This window comes from Hoplias malabaricus, chromosome 2 (genome assembly GCF_029633855.1).
Source record: "Hoplias malabaricus isolate fHopMal1 chromosome 2, fHopMal1.hap1, whole genome shotgun sequence".
Taxonomy (NCBI): domain Eukaryota; kingdom Metazoa; phylum Chordata; class Actinopteri; order Characiformes; family Erythrinidae; genus Hoplias; species Hoplias malabaricus.
In genome coordinates, this window is record NC_089801.1 from 38,145,731 (window position 1) to 38,164,148 (window position 18,418).

Below are 18,418 nucleotides of genomic sequence, written 5' to 3' on the forward strand. Positions count from 1 at the left end.
TACAGAAGTCGCTGTGCCGTCGCTGGCGGTGGTAAGTGGAGGCACTCCTCTGGGTCTTGCTGTGGGAGGAGGAGGAGGACGATGAAGACGGGGCCACAACGCTGGTGGAGTGTTTGTTAGTGCCATTGGTGATGGGGCTTGGCCTCACCCTCGGCAACGTCATACTGCCGCTCACACGTGACTCTGTGCCATCCTGTAACAGTGACAACACGGGGGGAGTTTTTAGTATATGCACAGGACTTACTTAGTATTTAGTAACATTCTGCTAAATTCTCTGGCTTATTTATCTTGTTCTGTTGAATTTCTGATTAAAAGAACAGAAAAATCAATGTGCCAAACTCTTTCTTTTGTTGAATCTAAGAGTGTTGGAATGTGTGGGTGGAGAACCTGAGATTTCAGGCCCAGCAGGAGGTAAGTTGCAGTTACTTCGTCATATTTGTGATTGAGTAACGAATCCTTAATCTCATCCGGAGTGAAACCCATCCCAACCATCACTTCTACATGAAGAGAGAATGAGAGAGAGAGAGAGAGAGAGAGAGAGAGAGAGAAAGACAGGCTTTCATGGTCCCTGTGTAAACACATCCACAAACTGTAGCTGCAAATCCCAGTCAAAATTAGTAGTCTGATTTATGTTATATTAAAATATAAATAATAGAATATAATGTGTCTTTTAAAGATTCTGGGGGTTTGGCATGAGCAGTGTTCACAGGGTGAGCACTTACCAATGCGGCTGGGGTCACTGTAATCTTCGGCTGGTTCTATATGAGGCTTCAGATCGTCCCCTTCGTACCCTGTATTCATCCATTTGTCCTTCATCACTTGCTGTAGAGGGCGAGAGAGGAGTCATGGTCAGAGGTGTGGCTTTAGCCAAATAAAATGATGAATCTGATCCTGAAACACCAGCATGAAACCTTTTCTTTCTGTAGTGTCTTTGTGTGTATGCTCTAAAATAGTGTATGTTTATGACAGTCTCCATTGCTTTGTGAGACATGATTTCAGTTTCTCAGACACACATCTAAGTCGGTTGCAATTTCTACTTCATTTCAGCAAGTAATATCCAAACACTTTCAGTGATGTTGAGGTCTGGTGTGTGTATGTGTGTATGTGTTTTTCTACCTCTAAAGTGCAACGCTTGCTGGGGTTGAGCACCAGAAACCTGCGCAGAATCCCCTCACAGTCAGTGGACATGTAGAAGGGCACTCGATATTTCCCCCTTAACACACGTTCACGCAGCTCCTACAACAAATGCCCACACATACATACACAAACATGAAAATAAAACATGCTGCATCTGTGATGCTGACATAGGCCTAGTGAGTTGGGAGCTACTGAAGTAAATACAGAACTAAAGGAATCTTGGGGGAAATACTGAAGTAATCAAGGATTTACCTAAAGTAATTAAAACCTACTGAAATAATTAGAAAGATTACTGATTAAAAACTGAATTAATCTAAAGAAGTGAGTAGGAAATTAAGGAAGTGAATACTGAGTAGGAAGCTAAACACATCAGCAGTAACTAAAGAAGTGCATAGGGATCTAAAGGAGTGAGTAGGAAATGAAGAGAGCCAGAGAGGTAAGTAGGCAATTAAAGGAGCGAGTAGGGTGTTGAAGAAGTGAAGAAGGCGCTAAAGAAGTGAGTAGGAAATAATAGGAGCAAGTAGTGTGTTAAAAAGGTGAGTAGGACATTACAGAAGTGAGTTGTGAGCTAAAGGATTAGGGAGTTAAAGAAGTGCAAGAATTGAGGACAGAACTTACGAAAGCTTTAAAAGCGTTTGAAAAAAGAATGAAGCGAGCCACACCTTTAGGTTCTGTCCGTCAAAGGGCAGTGAGCCGCTGACCAGTGTATAAAGGATGACCCCTAGACTCCAGATGTCCACCTCGGGCCCATCGTACTTCTTCCCCTGGAACAGCTCCGGAGCCGCGTATGGGGGGCTTCCACAGAAGGTGTCGAGTTTATTCCCCAAAGTGAACTCATTACTGAAACCAAAATCTGCTATCTTTATATTTGCATCAGCATCCAGCAACAGGTTCTCTGCCTAGATGGAGAGAGAGAGAGAGAGAGAGAGAGAGAGAGAGAGAGAGAGAGAGAGAGAGAGAGAGGGGAACACAGATACATAGGGGAAAGAGATAGGGCAGAAGAGAGTAAGGAATGAATGATAGATACATAGAGAATAAAGAAATAATGAAAGAAAGAGAGATAGAGTTTATCAAAGCAAAGTGTGGTGAATCCAGAGTTAAAAACTGTGGTAAACGTGAGTGAATCCACAGCGAATTACAAGAGAAAGAGGAGATCAGAGTGAAAAAGAGGGGAGATGTGTGTTTATATGAGATCTAACACCAGCTGCTAACAGCTATCACTCTCAGTAAATAACATGAGTGATTTCACAATTTAACTAAACAACAAAAAATTAGATCCTCAAATACAAGAGTCCGAGAAACTATAACTTTTAGCATCTTGCAAACCGACGATTGACTTCACAACAGTGCCCTCAAACACTTCTGAGGTAAATGTAATGACTTTTAGACGTTACCTTCAGGTCTCTGTGGACAATGTTCTTCTGGTGACAGTAATGAACAGCAGAGACGATCTGGAAATAACAAGCACAAAGAAATAAGCCACAAAAGCTTAGCACTCAAGCATCTGGCTTTACAGAATGGAGTGATGTGTGGAGTACTAGAGGAGATAAATATCAACAGAGTAGTTCCTTTACCTGGGCTGTAACTGAGTATATAACTCAACCACTCACTCACTCATGTTTAGCAAGCTGTAGAATCTGCACAAAGGTGCACCATAATCATTCAAGTATCTGGTGCTTTGCATCACTGACATTTAAATGTTGTCCTTTACACACTTATAGTTAAGAATAACCCGAAGGGCTCAATCCTTAGTTGTTAAGGACTTGTCCTAATCCAACATAATTTCCTTGAACACTTTTATTTCAATCCCAGAATTCCTGTCTGCACTATATTAGTGCTACACTGAGTTAAGTGTAGGCGGCACAGTGGCACAGCAGGTAGTGTCGCAGTCACACAGCTCCAGGGACCTGGAGGATGTGGGTTCGATTCCTGCTCCGGGTGACTGTCTGTGAGGAGTTGGTGTGTTCTCCCCGTGTCCGCGTGGGTTTCCTCTGGGTACTCCGGTCCACAGTCCAAAAACACACGTTAGTAGGTGGATTGGTGACTCAAAAGTGTCCGTGTGTGTGTGTGTCCGTGTGTGTGTGTGTGTTGCCCTGTGAAGGACTGGTGCCCCCTCCAGGGTGTATTCCTGCCTTGCGCCCAATGATTCCAGGTAGGCTCTGGACCCACTGCGACCCTGAATTAGATAAGCGGTTACAGATAATGAATGAATGAGTTAAGTGTGTTATAACAGAAAAAATACACTACTTTGCCACTTTCTGCCATGGAATGTGCATTTGATGTATGCAATGACCGTGAAGATGAGACGTGCTGGAACTCACCTGTCTGAATTTGGCTCTGGCCTCGACCTCCTTCATCCTCCCATGAGACACCAGGTAGTCAAACACCTCACCTACAAAAACACCTCATTCTTAATGTAAAAAACTAACACAAAGTACACTTTCAGGAGGTGAACCCTGTGTTTACATGTTGCAGTTTTGCTATCCTCATAGCACAGATGCCTGCCACCGTCAGCCACACGCTGAGGCAGATTTTCAAAACACATGTGTAAAAACAGTACAAGGTCTCAGCATGGTACTGAATAAAACAGTAGGTTAAAAATAAATAGACTTTATTCATGTTGGTAAAGATGTGTGTAACTGTAGAGTGAAGTCTGGTTTAGCAAGTCTTGCAAGTCTTGGCTAAGTGTAATACACAGATGCACTGAAGTGTACGCCTCCACAAACCATGTGTTGTGCCACTCTGTAAAGTTGTGAAGCAAAGAAAAAGCTGATTGGTGCTGAGACGGTAGCCATGGTAGGGCTATAAGAAATCCTTCTATTTCATCCCAAATTCAGTTTTATTTTCCCATTTTTCACAGTTTTTTTACACACTCACACACATTTATATATATATATATATATATATATATATATATATATATATATATATATATATATATATATATATATATATATATTTACAATTAAACTAACAATAGAAAAACTGCACATTTGCATTTAATGAAGTTGCTGCAGTCTGTGTGTGGAAGTCAAATACTGTCTACGACAGGCAAACACCAGTAGACACTGGTAGATGCAGACTGGAAGATGCAGACGATCAGTGGCGAATGGTAACTGTAACGGGGAAGGCAGCACACCAAACTAGGCTCATGCTACATGGGCTAACAGCGCATCTCACTGACCTCACAGTCGTGTCACTCAGATCAAAGGGTGGTCAGATTGCGTTTGTTTGTAAAGAACATTTAAAAAGATTTTCAAAGTTCTGTCTTTATATCTGAATTCATTCCTTATTTATTTATTTATCAATTCCATGATTCTGTCTGTGTTCTCCGCATTGCTGAAATCACAGCCATAGCCAAAAGGTCTAAACAATACTTGAGCAGTCAGAAGTGAAATATGGCTGCAGGTGACCCTCACTTAAAGGGTAAAACTAAATCTTTCTTCTGGTCTATACATTGATTTGGATGTTGACCCCTTCCGGACATGTTTGCATTATCTTGATTGACACCTATTCTGTGTGAATTTCTGTGTGCCACCTTTTGGACACCAATTTATCAACTGTTTTTTCAGCTGCAATTGCAATATCAGAAAAATAATAAAAACTTCCCCACTTTTTAGCTGGAATAGGTCACACACCTATACTGAGAAAGATCTTAGTGCATAAAGTCTCTGTTGATTATGAAATATGGAGCGTACCTCCACTAGCGTACTCCATGACTAGATACAGGGTCTTCTCTGTCTCAATCACCTCAAACAGTTGCACTGAAAGGCAAAAGCAAAAATATTTCAGTTTTCTAACTGTAAAACAGAGTTCAGAAACTGATTCGAATACAGAGAGAATATGGCACTCATATCAACCAGCCAAACAAAAAAAACATATTTTTACACAGTATTGCAGAGGAAGAGGTACATGAAAAAATAGATAACTTAAAATAAATAAATAAATAGGTATTTTAAAAAAATAGGGTGCCTTAACGATGCATTACTGAGCTGAATAACGACTAATAGTGTTTAATGCTGGAGAGCTGATCTGTCAGCTGGACAGGATTCATGTATGACTGTGTGTGTGTGTGTGTGTGTGTGTGTGAGACTGAGAGAGAGAGAGAGAGAGAGAGAAAGCAAGAGGAAAAGTGAGAGTGAATGTATTCCAATGTGAGAATGTGTGTGTGTGTGTGTGTGTGTGTATATGTGTGTGTTTTTGTTACCTATGTTGGGGTGACGAAGAGCCTTCATGATCCGCACCTCTCGAAACAGCTGCAGAAAAGACAAAGCACATACACACACACAAGCTCATATACATTTATAATTCATGGCAAATTACAATTCAGCACACAAGCTCCATAGGACACCATTACATTTTTCCTCATTCACTGGCGCCCCCTAGTGTGAGGCCGCAACAGCGGCGGGAGTTAATAATAATGAATGGAAAAATATAGACATATAAAGAAAAATGATCTGTTTAACCTGTTATGTGGTTTTATTCAGTGTTTATACTCTCTCTCTCTCTCTCTCTCTCTCTCTCTCAATCACACACACACACACACACACACACGCACACACACACACAAGCTTTCAGAGACATAACATATATGTCAATTCAGTTTGTGGATACCCTAACCTTACTTAAAGTAATACTAGCCTAAACCTAAATAAAATCCTAACCTAAACCCTAAACCTTTACCCTTATCCTCACCTTAAATATCCTCACATTGTGAGTCTTTAAACAGACTTTGGACCCAAAAATGAGAGTGAAACCTGACACACACACACACACACGCACTCAAACATCATACTGTCTGGATAAACACACTCCTAAACACACTCCTCTTTTTCGTCTTCTCTTTTCTTTAGGTGGGATCCTATAGATCAGTCCTGTTGCCATGGAAACTTCGGCGAGGATTTGATGCCTGGCCCATCTGAGCCGCAGAGGATTATGGGATACACGTGCATCTGCCAGAACGCCCGGTCCACAGACACAAAGCTCAAGCAGATTAGCATTTTACACCCCCTCAGGATCTCTGTTTTTATATAAGCTATTACTAATTATTACAATTATTTAATGTTCATTAAGATCTTAATAAGGTTTACAGCTACAGAGCATCAGAGAAAACATCCCCTCTGGAAGCAAATATGCTAAAGCATGACCTAGAAACTCTGTCTTAAGCTTGACCCTAGATGTTAGAACTTTGCTGTGAGGGTTTGATGGCATTCAGCCTCCAGAGCACCAGTGAGGTCAGGTGCTGATGATGGAGGACTATTCTGGATCACAAACACCAGTCAAACCTGTCCCAGAGGTATATAATGGAGCCCTTTCACAGGTCCACAACTGATTCACAACATCAGCTCATTGTCAGGATCGTATCTTCTTTTATTTCACTGCTTTAATTTATTATAAATCAGCTTTAACATGTGAACAACACACACATGTGTGAGGGAGGAACAGGACATCAGCCAAGAGCCGTCCTGGATCAGTGCCAGTTGTGTATAACTTATATATTACTGTAAACCAGCAGCACTGAAAGCAGGACCACTGGAGTATCAACACACTCCATCCTCTCTTCTCCCACACCAGCTGCTTCTTGATTTTTCTTTTGTGTCTATTTCCTTCTCTCAGTTAGGGCTTCTCCACAACTCCACATCCTTTCAGATCGTTAGTGTTGAACTGTTTTTGATCTGAGAAGAGGGTGGAGCTGGATGTTCTCCTCTCCCTTAGAGATTAAAGCTTTAAGAACTGTTTATCTAAAGGGAGCAGTTTTGCTGAGACCCCACGTCTGGCACAGATGTTAGGAGTTTATATTGTAAATATAAGTGACATATTATAATTAAATGTAATGACCTATATATAATACATAAGGGCCATATGCATGGCCCCACATACTGACAAACATACTCACACACACACACACACATATATATATATATATATATATATATATATATATATATATATATATATATAATACATTATATATAATATATATAAAAATATGTGTGTGTGTGTGTGTTTGTGAGTGCTAGGTACTGTGTGTGTTATATAGGACTCAGATTGAGACACCATGGGGGACTCAAGGCCTGTGGAGGACCGCAGCTGTCGACCTTTATTCTCCAACACACACACAAAAACACACACACACACACACACACAAAGGGTTGCTATCATGCATTACAAATCGTGTAAATGCGCATAAACAAGTGCTACATTTGAAAAAAAAAAAACACCTTCTGGAGGCTGCTGAGTGCTGTACTAGGATCAGTTTTTGCCTCTTTCTGGCTCTAATGAGAATGAACATGAAGCCAAGAGAAACGGATCCTAGATCAGTGTTCTCGCTCTGCCGATATTTAGCCTGTCAATAAAAAGCCTAATTTACGCTCAGGATGAAAAGATGTAAGCTTGGCTGTGATCAGAAGAAGAGGTGCTGCTCAGATTGTAAAGCATTTAGCATTTGGCAGCGGTGATGGGGCCCCAGTGCCAACGGCCCAGGTGAGCTGTTTACAACCTGGGCTAAGAAAGCAGTGTCAACTTATGACAAAAAACCTGTTGGTGGAGCTGCACAGATCCTGCACTTTTTCTCCATAGAACTGTCCCTTTAAGAATGATATATGTAAAAATATATTACAATAGTTAGTCTCAGTGAAATATGGGATGTAGTTATTGAAGACAGTCTAGGACAGAGTAACAGGAGTGGAATAAGTGGAATTTGTAGTGGTTCATGTAGCGTAGTCCTACATAGAAGACCTGTGTTCAAGTCCCTGCTCAGGTAAGCATGCCATGCTACACCAATAAGACATTGGATGTCAGGAATGTAATTGTAAGCTGCTCTACATAAGAGTGTCTGCTAAATGCTAAATAAAAATAACACAAGGGGGGGATGTGAGCGTGTGAACTGAACAGACGCAAGTTCTGGGGTTCCTCATGTTAACTTTTTACTAATCATATTTCCCCACTGTATAAATCCCGAAACTCTTGAAAAAACGTTCTTGGGGGGACATTAAGATGTTGCTTGACAAGTTATTAGGCATCTGTTGGCTCATCAGTGAACACAGCTCGAGCAGCATCTAAACTACAAGGATTGACCCAAGATGGCGCACGGGGGATTGGTCGCCGGTTCTTTTCAGGCTTCTATTGCTGAAGTGTAGGGCATGATATCTTTGAAATTAGCACAGGCACCCACAGGCTGATCCCAACGATTGTGCTCTGCTCTCTGTACACTTTTCGAAGCAATGGAAAGAATACGACCAGGTTCGAAAGCAACTGCATGAGAGAGGGATTTGGTTAACTATGATTTGTCCTGTCACATTAAAGAACACACATGAGAGTAAAACAACACTCTGTCATTCTCTACGTTAAGCTCAGAATTTCCTCTACATGGTGAAGTAAGACTGGTAATCAAGTTCACCTATGTTAATAATAGAATGCTTAGAAGAGAGGTTGTTCTACACTCCTTGTAACTTGACCGTTGTTGAAAATTGACAGAAGGTGTAGAGTGTTCTATCAATTAAATGCTGTGTTTCTGGGGGAAATGGATATACTGCGAGGAACACCAGAGTTTCTTTAATAGCAATGCCTCTTCATTGTCCTAGCAACAAGGGGGCATGCACCTTCTCCATTTGTTTTCAAAGTACTTGACCCGATGTTTTGTTGAAATTGTATGGAAATTTTTTAGTTTATGTGAAATCTGACGGCAGTTCCAAACTCTATTTACTCCTTTTGTCTAATTTAAACTGTAATGCAGGCTGAGCATATGAAGATCTGTTCCTGGAACATCAGAGGAATTCATCATCCTATTAAAAGAAAGAAAATATTGGACTATCTGAAAGAGAAACAAGTACAAATTGCATTTCTGCAAGAATCACATATTAATGAAAAGGAACATCAGAAAATGAAATGAGACTTGTTAGGACAGATTGTGTACTCATCTGTCAACACTAAAAGCAGAGGGGTTATCATACTTTTCCATAAAAGCCAGCCTTTATTATTGAGGAGGTTGTTAAAGAGCCATCTGGGCATTTTGCATAATGAACCTCTAATCCTGGCTAATATCTATGTTCCTAATATTTTTATGTTAACTTCTTCATGAAGGTGTTTACCAAGTTAAGGGACTGGTCATGTTGTAATATAATTTTGGGTGGGGATTGTCTGGGACAAATTATTAGATTAATCTTAACCCACTGGGCCAGATCACAGCACTAGTCTTGCAGAAATATGTTGTGAATTTGGTCTGGTAGATGTCTGGCGCCTTCGTAACCCTATGGGAAAACAGTTTACATATTTCACCTCTGCGCGCTAACCTTTTTTTAAAAATGGACTATTTTCTCATTTATATTAGTATGATAGATAGATTACTGATTTTTTTCTAGAGGATATTGTAATCTCCAATCATGCCCCAGTATATTTAGCCTTTTAAAATATTTAGTATATTTATATTTAGTATCTGCCAATACTGAAACTCAGTCGTGATTTTGGCAATTCTAATCAAAGATCCGCAGTTTGTCAATTATATTATAAATGAACTGAACACTTTTTTCTGTTTAACACCAATGCCAGTTCTGCAGATCCTTCCCTAATTTGGGAAACTTTGAAGGCATATATCAGAGGTGTCACATCCTGGCACTTTCTTGTGTCCTTCCATGTGGCTCTGTCTGTTTGTTGTTTTTCCTATCTCCGCCCTCGTTACACTCTAGCTCCACCTTTTGTTCCGCCTCTTTGTCATTATCTGTGTCAGGTGTTTCTTGTTAGTTCGTATATTTAAGTCCTCTTCCCTCACTTCCTGGTATCGGTCATTTGTGTTGTGTTGTTGTTTTGCTCTGTTCTAGCTGTAGTCATTCCTACTCATTTGTGTTTGTGTTGTTATTGTAGTCTGCGTTTCTCTAGATCGTTTCTCGCTCGTTCTTTGTATTGTATTGTTGCCCAGTCATGTCGTGTTTCTACTATGTTCCAAGTCCTGTCGTGTTGTCTATTTCCTAGGTTTCTATGTAATGTTATTTCGTGTTTCTCCTCCAGTTTGTTTGTTGGGTTATCTATATATTAAAACTATCTGTGTTGTAGCGAGTGTGTCCGCCTCCGTAAATCCACCCTTCACGTCCCCGTGACAGAATGACCGATCTATATAAGGACACAGCTAGCACGGATTATTCTTTTAAAAGATGTGTTATTCGCCGGACTCCGTTTCGCACAGGCCTCAAAGATCCCGTGGAGGAGGTGTTAAGAGCGGCCTCGGAATGGAGTCGACGGCTCCAGATCATGCCCGGCGCGGGTACTTATCTGTGACCAAAAGACTCGATTCAGGAATCGAGTAATTGCTCCAGCGGGAATCGATGGAGCCAGAGGAGAAAGCGGGCTGGAGTCTCCCCCTCGCTGGAGGATTATCCCCTCAGGTCCGGGGAAATTCTTGGGGGGGGGTTAAGGGTAGGGGCTGTTAGCCTCCTACCTCAGGACAACGGAGGTGAGGCTAACAGGGGCGCACCTCCGGGGGAATCCCTCAAGAGTGCGCCCATCAGACCCCCTAAACCCTTAACAGCTCCGGTCCACGACGTAACAGCACGAGCCCCTGCTGCCGTGGACGTTGCTGCAGGGCCTCCTGTTTCCAAAGACGGCGCTGCAGTCCCTTCTGCCGTCCAGAAGAAGCTTGCAAGCCTCCTGGCAGATCTGGAAGCTTTTAAGAGAGCGGCGTCTCCGGCCGCTTCTGATCCCGTGAGAGCGGCGCCTCCGGCCGCTACTGTTCCCGAAAGAGCGGCGTCTCCGGCCGCTCCTGTTCCTGGAAGAGCGGCGCCTACGGCCGCTCCTGTCTTCGTGAGCGCGGCGCCTACAGCTGCTCCTGTCTTCGTGAACGCGGCGCCTACGGCCATTCCTGTCTTCGTGAGCGCAGCGCCTCCAGCCGCACCTGTCTACGTGAGCGCGGCGCCCGCCTCTCCTGTCTTCGTGAGCGTGGCGCTTCCAGCCGCTCATGCCTCTGTGGACGTCGTCGCAGCTTCCTCTGCCTCCGTGGACGTCGTCGCAGATTTTCCTGCCTCCGTGGACGTAGTCGCAGGTTCCTCCTGCCTCCGTGGACGTAGTCGCAGGTTCCTCCTGCCTCCGTGGACGTCGTTGCAGCTTCCTCCTGCCTCCGTGAACGTCGTCGCAGCTTCCTCCTGCCTCCGTGGACGTCGTCGCAGCTTCCTCCTGCCTCCGTGGACGTCGTCGCAGCTTCCCCTGTCTCCGTGGACGTCGTCGCAGCTTCCCCTGCCTCCGTGAGTGCGGCTCCCTCAGCTGATCCTGTCTCCGTGACTGTGGCTACGGCCGTTTCTACCCCCGAGACTGTGACTGTAGATACGGCCGCTCTTGGTCGTACCCGTAGGACGGCCCCAAGGACTTCGGGGTCGATTCCTAGAACTGTGCCCAAGCTGGTTCCTCAGACTGTCCCACAGACATTTGCCAGTCCTGGGCACCCACCTGTTATATTAGTTCCTGTATCTGTTCCTGTCTTGGTTCCTGTCTCTCTTCTTGTCCCTGTACCTGTGTCTGCTTTTCTTTCAGTTCCGGTCCCTGTCATCGTGTTAATGTCTGTCCCTGTGAAAGTCCTGGTCCCAGTTCCCTTGCCTCAAGTCCAGTCACCTGTCTTGTCACCATTTCCTTCAAATGTCCAACATCCTGTCTTGTCACGTGTATCTGCTCCTGTTCCGTCTCAGTCCCCGTTTAGTGTTCAATCAAAGGTCCAGTCACGTATGTTTGCTCCTGCTTTGTCTCCTGTCTTCTCTCGTTTCCCGTCTCTTCTTTCTAGTTCTTTCCAGTGTCCATTTAAGTCCAGTCCCGTGTCACCTCTTCCATTTCCTGTCTTGTCCTGATTCTTTTGGTTTCATGTTTTTTTTTTCTTCTGGCCCCTCCTGCGCCAGCTCCTGGAGAGTTTAGTTGTTCGCGCTCCGGGAGTTGCGCGTCTTGGGGGGGGGCGTCTGTGACATCCTGGCACTTTCTTGTTTGTTTTCTCCTTCCATGTGGCTCTGTCTGTTTGTTGTTTTTCCTATCTCCGCCCTCGTTACACTCTAGCTCCACCTTTTGTTCCGCCTCTTTGTCATTATCTGTGTCAGGTGTTTCTTGTTAGTTCGTATATTTAAGTCCTCTTCCCTCACTTCCTGGTATCAGTCATTTGTGTTGTGTTGTTGTTTTGCTCTGTTCTAGCCGTAGTCATTTCTACTCATTTGTGTTTGTGTTGTTATTGTAGTCTGCGTTTCTCTAGATCGTTTCTCGCTCGTTCTTTGTATTGTATTGTTGCCCAGTCATGTCGTGTTTCTACTATGTTCCAAGTCCTGTCGTGTTGTCTCTTTCCTAGGTTTCTATGTAATGTTATTTCGTGTTTCTCCTCCAGTTCGTTTGTTGGGTTATCTATATATTAAAACTATCTGTTGTAGCGAGTGTGTCCGCCTCCGTAAATCCACCCTTCACGTCCCCGTGACAAGAGGATAAATAATTTCTTATACATCCCAAAAAAGAAAAGTGATAATCAGGCTCTGGCAAACCTGGAAAGGGAAATAGCTAAATCAGAAAGCAAATTAATTTAGACCCCAGGGGAAATCACGGCAAAACAACTAGCGGTAGCACAAGCATCTCTCAATGCTATATTAACACACAAAGCTGGTAAGGTGCTTTTAAACAGCAGATACAAATTCTATAAAAATGGAAACAGGCCGGGGAAATACCTTGCTAGGTTCATTTCAGGCAGAAAAAAATCCACCTACATAACAGCAATTATGGATGAAAATAAGAGAGGTAAAACTCTAAGGAGGTCTGGTGAGGTCTTTAAGTGGTATTATGGAAATCTATATGAATCACAATGTTCTAACTCAGAATCTATAATGTCACCATTTTTGATAAGCTTTCACCTACTTTAAAGCATGTCTAACAGGATGATGTATCAACATTGGAAGATCCAATCACACTGAGTTAATAAATGCAATCAAAACCTGCCTAACAGTAAAAGTCCAGGCCCTGACGGGTTCAACACAGAGTTTGTAAAACATTCTTAGATGTCATTGCTTCCTATGTATAAATACAAATTTGATAAGGAATCCTTCCATCTACTCTAAGATCATCTAACATGACCCTCATTTTAAAAAGGATAAAAATCCAGAAGTTTCATATAGACAACTGACATCACTTTGATGTTAGTCAATGCTAAGATTTTGGCTAAAATTCTAGCTCATAGACTCAAAGGAGTACTGCCCAACATTATTCACCCAGATCAAACTGGGTTTATTAAAGGACGGCATACCTTTAATAATATTAGACGTGTACTTAACATTATACAGCATGCCCAATATGTTAAAGAAGACACTATTCTACTCGGATTGGATGCAGAGAAAGCTTTCGACCAGTGGAGTGGAGATACATGTTCAATTTACTGCATCGTTATGGGTTTGGGGAATGTTTTATAAGATGGATCCAGATATTATACAAGACCCCTGTTGCTCACAATGGTCAGTATACGGACCCAATCAATATTGGCAGAGGCACCAAGCAAGGTTGCCCCTAATTTTCAGTATTGTTATTGAACCAATAGCTGAAGCAATTAGATCTCACCCTAATATGTATGGTGTTTCTGTTAATGGATCTAATCAATACTTATCACTCAAAGCAGATTATATAATATTATTTATTAATAAACAAAACACGTCTTTACCGTGACTGATTGTATTAATTACAAATTTTGAATGCTTTTCAAGCTATAAGTTTAATTCTCCAAATCTGTAGCGATGCCTATTAGACTGGGCCAAAACAATACAATGAATACAATGAAGTTCACCTGGAGCCCTGCTTGGCATTTGGACATCACTCTGTTTAGATAAACTGTTTGAGCATAATACAACCCCCCCAGTAGACTCAGGAGGACTAGGGGTCCCTAATATACAGTTCTAGAATTGGGCAGCTCATTTACGTTCGATTAAACAGTGGTTTACTAAAGACCCAGAATGTTTGTGGTTAGATATAGAGCGCTTTCACACCTGTAGTTCTGGTCCAAATTAGTTAAGAAGCTTGTAAACTTGGAGCGTTTTCCCCTTGGTTTGGTTTCTTTTCACACACTAAACAATCCAAGCAAACCATGTGAGAATGTTCTCACTGCTGACTGGTCAGACCTTACTTCGATTAGCGGCTACACTTTAACCAGGTCAGAAGGTCAGATCATGTTCTCCCCAGAAGCGAACCACACCAGAGTTCATTTGGGACCGAACCGAGACCACATCCTCTCAAGGGTCTTGGTGCTGTCATTTTGGTCCCTATCCGAGTGCAATTACTTCTTTCACACCAAGTGAACCACACCAAGGGTGAAAACGAATCAGTGTTCAATTTAACTGGACTAAAAAGTGAAGGTGTGAAAACACCCATAGTTCTAGTTTTGGGAGCGTCTGCTGGGGGGCTTTCTTCTGATCTGTATTTATTGGTAATGGGCCTTCTTGTTGTCCCAAGAAATTGCATTATGTTCAACTAGACCTCATCTATACAAGCTAGTGTAACTCAGTGGTACAAAACAATATACAATGTGCTCCCCCTCAAAAGATTAGCTTATCAAAGATAGCAAGTATGGGGTCTGTTTCTAGATTATATCAAACATATTAATAAAGATGCCCTGTGATGCTGAAGTGGAAATGTTTTTTTGTAATGTTATGATTTGTCATTAATGTAGTGTTGTCTTTTTCCCCCTCTTTTTTAAAGTTGTTGTGATACTTGTCAAAAGTTAAAATATAAAGAGTAAAAATCTGGGGGGGTCTTGTTTCACAGTGTGTGGATTGGTGGTCTCCGGAGCCCCACATATTGTGTCCATTCATTGAACAAGTAACTAGAAAATGCAAGAAGATTGTAAGCCCCTTTAAGCAGGAGTTTTTGCACTAGGGCAATGAAGCTGCACTAAACAAACTCTCTGCTGTAAAGCTACTAAGCTGCTGTGATTTCTGTACAGTAACAGCATCTAGCACAGAGCCACAACTTCACTGTACATTGCATCAAATTAGGTGTCTCTCTTTCTCTGGTGCATTCTCTCTCTCTTTCTCTCTCTCTGTCCATCCTCCCTCTCTGGTTTGCTCCCTGTGGGCTGTGAGTGGACAGTTCTACACTGAGGAGAAATGACCGGCCAGTCCATTGTCAGAAGTGTCCAAATAACAGTAAAATAATAAATGTAAGAAAAATACTACGTCCAACTTTATTTTTAAATAATAAAAAAAAAATTCTACTTCCAACTTCTGCAAATTTGATGAGACGAGTGTGACACAAAGTCAGACAGCAGTAATATGTAGAACATGCAAGCACTTGTTGCAGTGAATTTCACCCAGTTTTCTCCACAATTTTCAGTCTTGATTTTAGCTTAAACTTTTCTGTCAAATGACGTGTAAATTGTGTAAAATGTCCTGCATTTTTTACTGCTTTCACATAAAGGTTCACTTGTACAGCCAACACACATACAGTGGGTATGGAAAGTATTCAGACCCCTTTAAAATTTTCACTCTTTGTTCCATTGCAGCAATTTGCTAAAATCAAAAAGCACTTTACATTTTATTTTTTTAATTTACATTTTATTTTTCATGAATGTACACTCACCACCCCATCTTTAGAGAAAAAATATATATAATTTAGAAATTTGAAATTTATTTAAAAAGAAAAACTGGAATTTCACATGATCATAAGTATTCAGTGTTCAGTATTGAGTAGAAGCAACATTTTGAGCTAGTACAGCCATGAGTCTTCTTGGGAGTGATGCAACAAGTTTTTCCATACCTGGATTTGCGGATCCTCTGCCATTCTTCCTTGCAGATCCTCTTTAGTTCCATCAGGTTGGATGGTGAACGTTGGTGGACAGCCATATTCACGTCTCTCCAAAGATGCTTAATTAGGTTTAGGTCAGGGCTCTGGCTGGGCCAGTCAAGAATGGTTGTTCCGAAGCCACTATTGTGTTATTTTAGTTGTGTGCTTAGGGTCATTGTCTTGCTGGAAGGTGAACCCAGTTTGAGGTCCAGAGTACTCTGAAAGAGGTTTTCATCCAGGATGTACTTGGTCGCATTCATCGTTCCTTCATTGTCATCCCGTCCATGCAGCTGAAAAACATCCCCATAGCATAATGCTGCCACCACCATGTTTAACGGTTGGGATTGTTTTGGGCAGGTGATGAGCAGTGCCTGATTTTCTCCACATATACCACTTAGAATTAACACCAAAAAATTCAATCTTCATCTCATCAGACCAGAAAATCTTATTTCTCATAGACTGAGAGTGCTTCATGCATTTTTTGGCAAACCCTATGCAGGATTTCATATGTCTTGCACTGAGGAGAGGCTTCCGTCGGGCCACTCTGCCATAAAGCCCCAACTGGTGAAGGGCTGCAGTGATAGTTGACTTCATGGAACTTTCTCCCATCTCCCTACTGCATCTCTGGAGCTCAGCCACAGTGATCTTTGGGTTCTTTTTTACCTCTCTCACCAAGGCTTTTCTCCCACGATTGCTCAGTTTGGCTGGACGGCCAGGTCTAGGAAGAGTTCTGGTCGTCCCAAACTTTTTCCATTAAAGGATTATGGAGACCAATGTGCTCCTAGGAACCTTGAGTGCTGGAGAATTTCTTTTGTAACCTTGGCCAGATCTATGCCTTGCCACAATTCTGTCTCTGAGCTCCTTGAGCAGTTCCTTCGACCTCATGATTCTTATTTGCTCTGACATGCACAGTGAGCTCTTATATATATAGGTGTGTGCCTTTCCTAATCAAGTCCAATCAGTTTAATTAAACACAGCTGGACTCCAATGAATGAGTAAAACCATCTCAAAGAGGATCAGAAGAAATGGATAGCATGTGAGTTAAATATGAGTGTCACTGCAAAGGGTCTGAATAAATAAAATGAACTTTTTTGATTTTAGCAAATGGCTGCAATGGAACAAAGAGTGAAAAATTTAAAGGGGTCTGAATACTTTCCATACTCACTGTACTATGTGCAAATTTATACAGCATTAAACATGCTTGTTTAAGTCCCAACTTCTCTTTGTCCCTACTAACCATTGGTCAAAATGCTTCCCACCACAGCTGAGTGATCACAGCCTAAATGCAAATGTAAATTAACGCAATTCAGTCTGACACTTTATATTTATTAATATAATTACAAAAAACATGTTCTGTAAATTTTGATGAAAGTAAAACCTTTTTTTGCTGTATTTATTTTTAGTTGATTAGCTATTAAGGCTATTTATTAGTGTTTTTAAATGAGTAAATGGTTAATAAAGTTGCATGATTTTAGAAATGTTTAACTCCCTCCTATCCTCTCACACACACACACACACTGCTACAGTGTACAGTCTTAGGCCTACTTTTACATACTGTATATATATATGACTATGAGCTTCTTACTTGTATCACCAGTGCAAAATTGAAATAGCAAAACCTATACTAACATATCTCAGCTGAGTTTTATATTAGGGGTCAAAATGGAAGTTAAATTTAATGTTATGCCACAGTATATTACATTAAAATGTCAACAAACTTTGTGCTAAAATATACATAAACCATTGACCTCACAGTAAGTAAATCTGTGTGCGTGCTAACTGATAGTGAGCAGCAGGCTATAGACAGTCTGGTGAGCTGTAGAGTGCCATGTATACAGTGTCTGGACGCTGCAGGAGCAAATGCAGGCCACAGATAATCGAGTGTGAGATAGATGAGTCACACAGCCACGAACAGGCACGCACTGTTCCTCGCTGGAGTCCAACACACGGCACACCAGCTCTAAGCATCCACACACACACACAAACACACCCACACACATACATACACACACACACATACACACACACACTACATACAGCCATGTATACATAGGCCTATAAAGAAATACAGATCCATACATCATTCAGTAAAAACTGTCTACAGTTTGCATCCAATCATCCATATATAAACACATACAGTCACAAATCCATTTATCCCATCCCTCCATCTAAACCACTCATCCAGACTAGGGCCTGACTGATACACAGATAAAAAAAAATCAGCCAGTGATAAAGGAGCAATCAGACCTTTTTGTCTAACAAATCTTCTTCATGTTACTAAACACAACCATTATACTGACAGATTATGTCCTGTATTTCATTAACATTTTCCATTATTGTGCCCCACCCTGTGCACAGAAATATCTGAAAATAAACATCTTGTATATAATGGCAACGGTGACTGGTAAATAAAATTAAGTACATTTCTGACTATTGGTCTGTTCTAATATTTACCTAATTGATAACCAGGATTAGAATAATACATATATTATTTAAAAACAAAAGACTGCTCCTC

At 41.6% G+C, this 18,418-nt stretch overlaps 1 protein-coding gene across 5 annotated transcripts in view; it reads right to left on the reverse strand.

Annotated features, from left to right (window-relative positions):
• mark4a (MAP/microtubule affinity-regulating kinase 4a) overlaps positions 1–18,418 on the reverse strand; it is a 35,987-nt gene that overhangs the window by 7,843 nt on the left and 9,726 nt on the right. For all 5 annotated transcript variants that reach the window (XM_066659224.1, XM_066659225.1, XM_066659227.1 and 2 more), the window contains exons 4-12: positions 5,345–5,393; positions 4,836–4,901; positions 3,459–3,529; positions 2,532–2,588; positions 1,800–2,036; positions 1,117–1,236; positions 723–822; positions 388–497; positions 4–193 (exon numbers count right to left, since the gene is read on the reverse strand). In XM_066659224.1, coding sequence (XP_066515321.1) covers positions 4–193; positions 388–497; positions 723–822; positions 1,117–1,236; positions 1,800–2,036; positions 2,532–2,588; positions 3,459–3,529; positions 4,836–4,901; positions 5,345–5,393 — 1,000 coding nt within the window. The remainder of the gene's footprint in view (positions 1–3; positions 194–387; positions 498–722; positions 823–1,116; positions 1,237–1,799; positions 2,037–2,531; positions 2,589–3,458; positions 3,530–4,835; positions 4,902–5,344; positions 5,394–18,418) is intronic.